Source organism: Chanos chanos, chromosome 11 (assembly GCF_902362185.1).
Source record: "Chanos chanos chromosome 11, fChaCha1.1, whole genome shotgun sequence".
NCBI classification, from domain to species: Eukaryota; Metazoa; Chordata; class Actinopteri; order Gonorynchiformes; family Chanidae; genus Chanos; species Chanos chanos.
The window spans coordinates 18,475,137-18,479,825 of NC_044505.1; the positions used below are offsets into that span (position 1 = coordinate 18,475,137).

The following is a 4,689-nucleotide window of genomic DNA, read 5'->3' on the forward strand; positions in this document are numbered from 1 at the left end:
CTCGTTTTGATAAATGCAGAAAAAAACAATTCTCAAAATAAAATTTCTGTAGTGACTGGAGAATAGATCACTGCTCCACAGTATCGAAGGCTTCAAAACTTACAATACGTAATGTTGTTTATGACTTTATTTCTTAAATGACAGATTCCAAAACAGATTTAAGTCTTTTTAACAATTTGTAGAGCAAATATCTTCATCATTTTTTTGCAAACACATTGGCCACCAATTACGTAACCCTTTTCAGTCACACTGGTTAATTCTTGTGTTATACTACAGTAGAGAACTTTAGAGCACAGAGACCTCCATAGACTTTAGTTATCAAAAGTGATATCATACACTGTATGTTGGCTCTGAAGGGCAGTAAAAAGTTTAAAAGTCATTCTGCAACAGAAATCCCTTAAAAAAAAAAAAAAAGAAAAAAAAGAGAAGAATTTCAGTTGAATATAAAGTTGGGAAAGCGTTTGTGTTGCGGGTGCGAAAATGGCAGTTGAGTCAGTGTCAGAACTGGAAAGACAAATAACGGCTGTTTTGGGATTTTAAAACTATGAGGAAGATATGGAGCAAGAAAGACTAGAAATACCTGGAAGAACTTCCCAGGAGCCCGCTAACGGGTCAGGTAGAGAATTATCAAACCGACTGCAGGGCAAAGTGTCTGCTGGGTAGTCTGCTGTGCTGAAGAAAGCGCAGCAGCAGGCAAACATGGCACACGTACGTCCAGATAATACATATCCAATAATAAATAAAAACAACTGCATTAAAACAATTAGCCTTTTTGAGAGAGAGAGTGTCCTGCTTTTATTGTTGTCAAATACAAAATATGCACGTGTTCTCATCTTTCCATAGAATATAGTTCAAAGCACCATTTTTTGCCCTTTTGAAGAATAATACCCTTAATAGTATATATATATATATGTATATATTTTAAAAATCTAAAGGAAAATGAATCAACGGTGAGAACATTAAAAAAACATACGCAAGCAGAGAAAATGTTTAAATCGACAGAAAGGTGTGAAAGATTAAATAACAATGAAAACTAAAGAAGACAGTGGAATGCCGACTGAAACTAAGAACATGAAGAGATGTAAATGAATATGAAAACATTCAGTCCGATACAGTCCGACACAATTCCGCTACGTAACTAGCTGAACAACTCAAACGTATGTAGAACTGAGCATTAGACTTGCTTATCTTGCCAAGGGACCAGTGTAGTGAAATGCAAATCAGCTAGATTAAAAAGATTCATTTAAATTAAAAGGACACGCATGATAGCGTCAAATTAGTCTCCACAGAAGAAGAAGAAGACACAGAAGTGACACTGCCCAACACACAAGGTAGTGCATTCACTCTGATGACCAGGGTGTGACTGAATATCACGCCAAGTGTGTAATATGCCCGGACACATGAAAACGTTCCTCTTTTCTCGCATTTTTCCTCCTTATACTTTTCACGTCACGGGACTATTAGGCCTCCTGGGAAAACCAACACTTTAGAAGAACACTTTGTGAAGGTGGCATGACGTGAGGTGGGGACGATTTTTGAAGAGGTTCTGGCGCAAGTCGTTTTTTTAGTGTCAGAAACAATTATGTTTTTAGAGGCAGCAGAAATGTTGGGTGGGGGGGGGTCTGTTTGTTTTACACGTCTTCGAAGGAAACGCCGTCGATTATCTCCGATGCCCTATGCTTTCTGGGCCGCTCGGCTGTTTTCTTACTGTCCCACCATCGAACGATGCCACGTGGCACATGTTTCTCAACTCTGCACTTCGTGGCCGTGTTTGCGCTGGTGCGATTTTAGGTGATCCAGTCGTTTGAAGCTTAGGCCACACAACGTGCAGCAGTAAGGTCTCTCGCCGGTGTGCGTCCGCAGGTGGACCTTCAGGATGTCCGCGCGCGTGAAGCTCTTGTCGCACATGGGGCAGCAGTGGGGTTTTTCCTGGGTGTGTATACGCCTGTGCAGTTTCAGGTTCCACAGGCGGCTGAACTTGTTGCCGCAGAGCGTGCAGCAGTAGGGCTTGTCCACCGCTTTACTGCATCGGTGCTTTCGCAGGTCCATGAAGGATGTGAAACCCTTACCGCAGTGGCTGCACAGATGCAAGCCCTCGCCCTGGTGGATGCGCTGGTGCACTTTGAGGTTGCACGCCTGCGTGAACGTCTTTCCGCACTGGTTGCAGTGGTAAGAGGACGCGGAGCCGGATCGATGGGAGTGCATGTGGGATTTGAGGGAAGCTTTGTCAGGGAAAGTAATCATGCACTGAGTGCACGTGTGTAGTCTCTCTCTCTCATCGCCGATGTGGTCCATCAGGCCGTTGTTCAGGTCCAGGGCGTGACTGAAAGTGTCTCCGACGTGAAGGCCATCGAGGTTGTCGTGAGACGCGTTCCCAGTATGGAGCGAATGCCTTTTGTGTCCGATTTCTGTCATTTCTCTCCCATCCTGGTACAGGCCGCTGGTGTCTTGAAGGTATCCATCCTCGTTGATCAACAGGCAATTTAGGTCACTTGTGTCCGCGTTGCCGTGCAAAGATCCCGACGGTGACTCCAAATGCTCTCCCAGATCGCCCTTCCTGCTCCGAAGGGATCCCGACACGTGGGTACGTCTATCGCCCTCTTCACAGACGGCCAGATCTGTCTGGAAGGAACCCACCGGGACCCCGTAATTCAACCCTCCTCCCAGTCTTTGGGAAGAGTCTGCCAAGCCATCCATTCCCTCCATAGTGAGCTCTTGGTTGTCATAACCAGTTCTCTCCAGACTGGTGAGGTCTCCCATGTGGTAACGAGCCTGGTATTCAAACCCAGACATGTCATCCAGTTCATTCTCATGATCCAGTTCAGTGTCCTGAGCTAATTCACCTTCCCAGTCCTCCTGGCACCGAGGCAGGTCCTGGTTACCGAGGCTCTTAGTGTGAGCAGAGGTGTTGAATGCATCCACATCTGAACAGTTGAACAACAATAGTTAGCTTAGTCATTAATTAGTAGTTTGTAATTGACAATAGTAATTGGCAGGTGACTTATTTGAGAACAAAGCTCAGTTATGGACAAAATTAACACAAGTATAAGTATGTCATAAACCAAGCTGACAGCAATGTACTTAAGCTGTGTTAACAAAAGAAATTCATCCCTGATTATGTGGTAAGGATAATTTCCCGGGTTGTGAAGAAGATTAGAGCTTTTGTGCCAGTGTGCCTAGGAGTCATATGATTGGCCCGTGTAATTCTGGTTCTAAATAACTACATTAACGACACGGAAGCCCTTTTTCTGATAAGAACTCTAATGGGGGGGGGGGGGGGGGGTCAGGGAAAGACCGGTGCACTTGAACCTTTGTGCTTTCCTTTCTTATTTTACATGCTTACACGTCTCACTTCCCATCTTTTTCTCTGATCAAAACTGGTTGAGAGCAACGACATTTTTAACACACACCTTCCCCGCCCATGCCCCAGTCTTCAGTCAGAGTACTGTTGTCGGGGGTCATTTGGAGAGCCTCCTCTTTAAGCTTGGAGTGCAAGTTGTTCTTTTGTCCATCTGTAGGCTGAAAGAAAACAAACTGCCTGAGCACTGACCCAAGTCCTGTCACGAAAAAGCCGGAAATAAACAACAAAGATACAGGCGTCGCTCATAAACGCTAAAGCGCTGCTCTCCATGACCTAAGCGACAAAGCCCGTGTTTTGGACATAAACACACAAGTGTGTTTTGGGTTTTCAGTTAACTTGTTTTATTTGCATATCTTTGTCAGCTGCTGTGTACACGAATGACCAAAGGCAGATCCTCTTACCTCAGAATGAGTAGCTGAAGTGGGTGTGATTTCTGCATCCACATCAGCAGGGGATGCATCCTGTGTCACGCCTCCACAGCTTCTCCACTTCTCCTCTGAAGTCTTCTCCTGCTTGAGACCACGTTCTTTTTGCTTGCCTGGATGGTACCAAGCAAACGTGAGGATTACTCTCAAACAAGAGTTGTTGGTGCCTTACAACTCAAAAGTATGAAAAAGTATAGCATATTTGCTGATTGGCAAGACTATGACTGGCGATGGTGAGAAAAAAACGGACCATTATATTTACCTTGTGGTCCTGAGTTTCTAAACCCTGTCTCCTCGTTTGAAAGTTTTCCACACTCTGCACATCTCATCATCCGACCTCCTTCACGGTCTTTGCGCCGGGTTTCAGACCATTGGAGCCGTTTCTTCAAGGCTTCAACCTGTTCTCTGCTCCTTGATACCTCCTCCAGAAAGCTGTCCTCCACCAAGCGTGTTATTTCGAACATGGCAGCCTTGAAGACTGTTTCCATGACACCAGAAAGCTGAGCCTGAAAAGTGAGGATGACCTCGGACATTTTGGCGACGATTGTAGTGCTATGGTTAACTGATACGCCAACTTTCAAGAACAACTGAAAACTGTCAGGTTTTGCTGATGGCCATCAATATCCTAACTCTCGACAGTTGAGGACGGATACTTTAAAACAGCGACTTGGATCCATTTCTGATATGACGCTGAGATTAAATACTTTCGAACATAGTTTGAGCCATGTCAATGGAGGCCTAACGCAGATTTCGTCTGGTATTAACACCCAAACACATACAGTCGAGATTAAGAAACGAAATGAGCTGGCAGATTCAATTTAGTAATAGCAAATTTACTAAACTCGCTAGCTAATCCAGATAACCAACGCTAAATATTCTCCTACTTGGATGGTATCAAGTTTT

General features: G+C 44.5%; 1 protein-coding gene across 1 annotated transcript; it reads right to left on the bottom strand.

The window, feature by feature from the left end:
* Positions 1-1,607: 1,607 nt before the first annotated feature.
* Positions 1,608-4,432, bottom strand: LOC115824034 (zinc finger protein 436). The gene is made up of 4 exons (XM_030788112.1): positions 4,049-4,432; positions 3,763-3,899; positions 3,411-3,519; positions 1,608-2,924 (listed from the first exon to the last, which is right to left on the bottom strand). The coding sequence occupies exons 1-4, from the start codon at positions 4,317-4,319 to the stop codon at positions 1,747-1,749; spliced, it is 1,695 nt and encodes a 564-aa protein (XP_030643972.1). The 5' UTR covers positions 4,320-4,432; the 3' UTR covers positions 1,608-1,746.
* Positions 4,433-4,689: the final 257 nt, after the last annotated feature.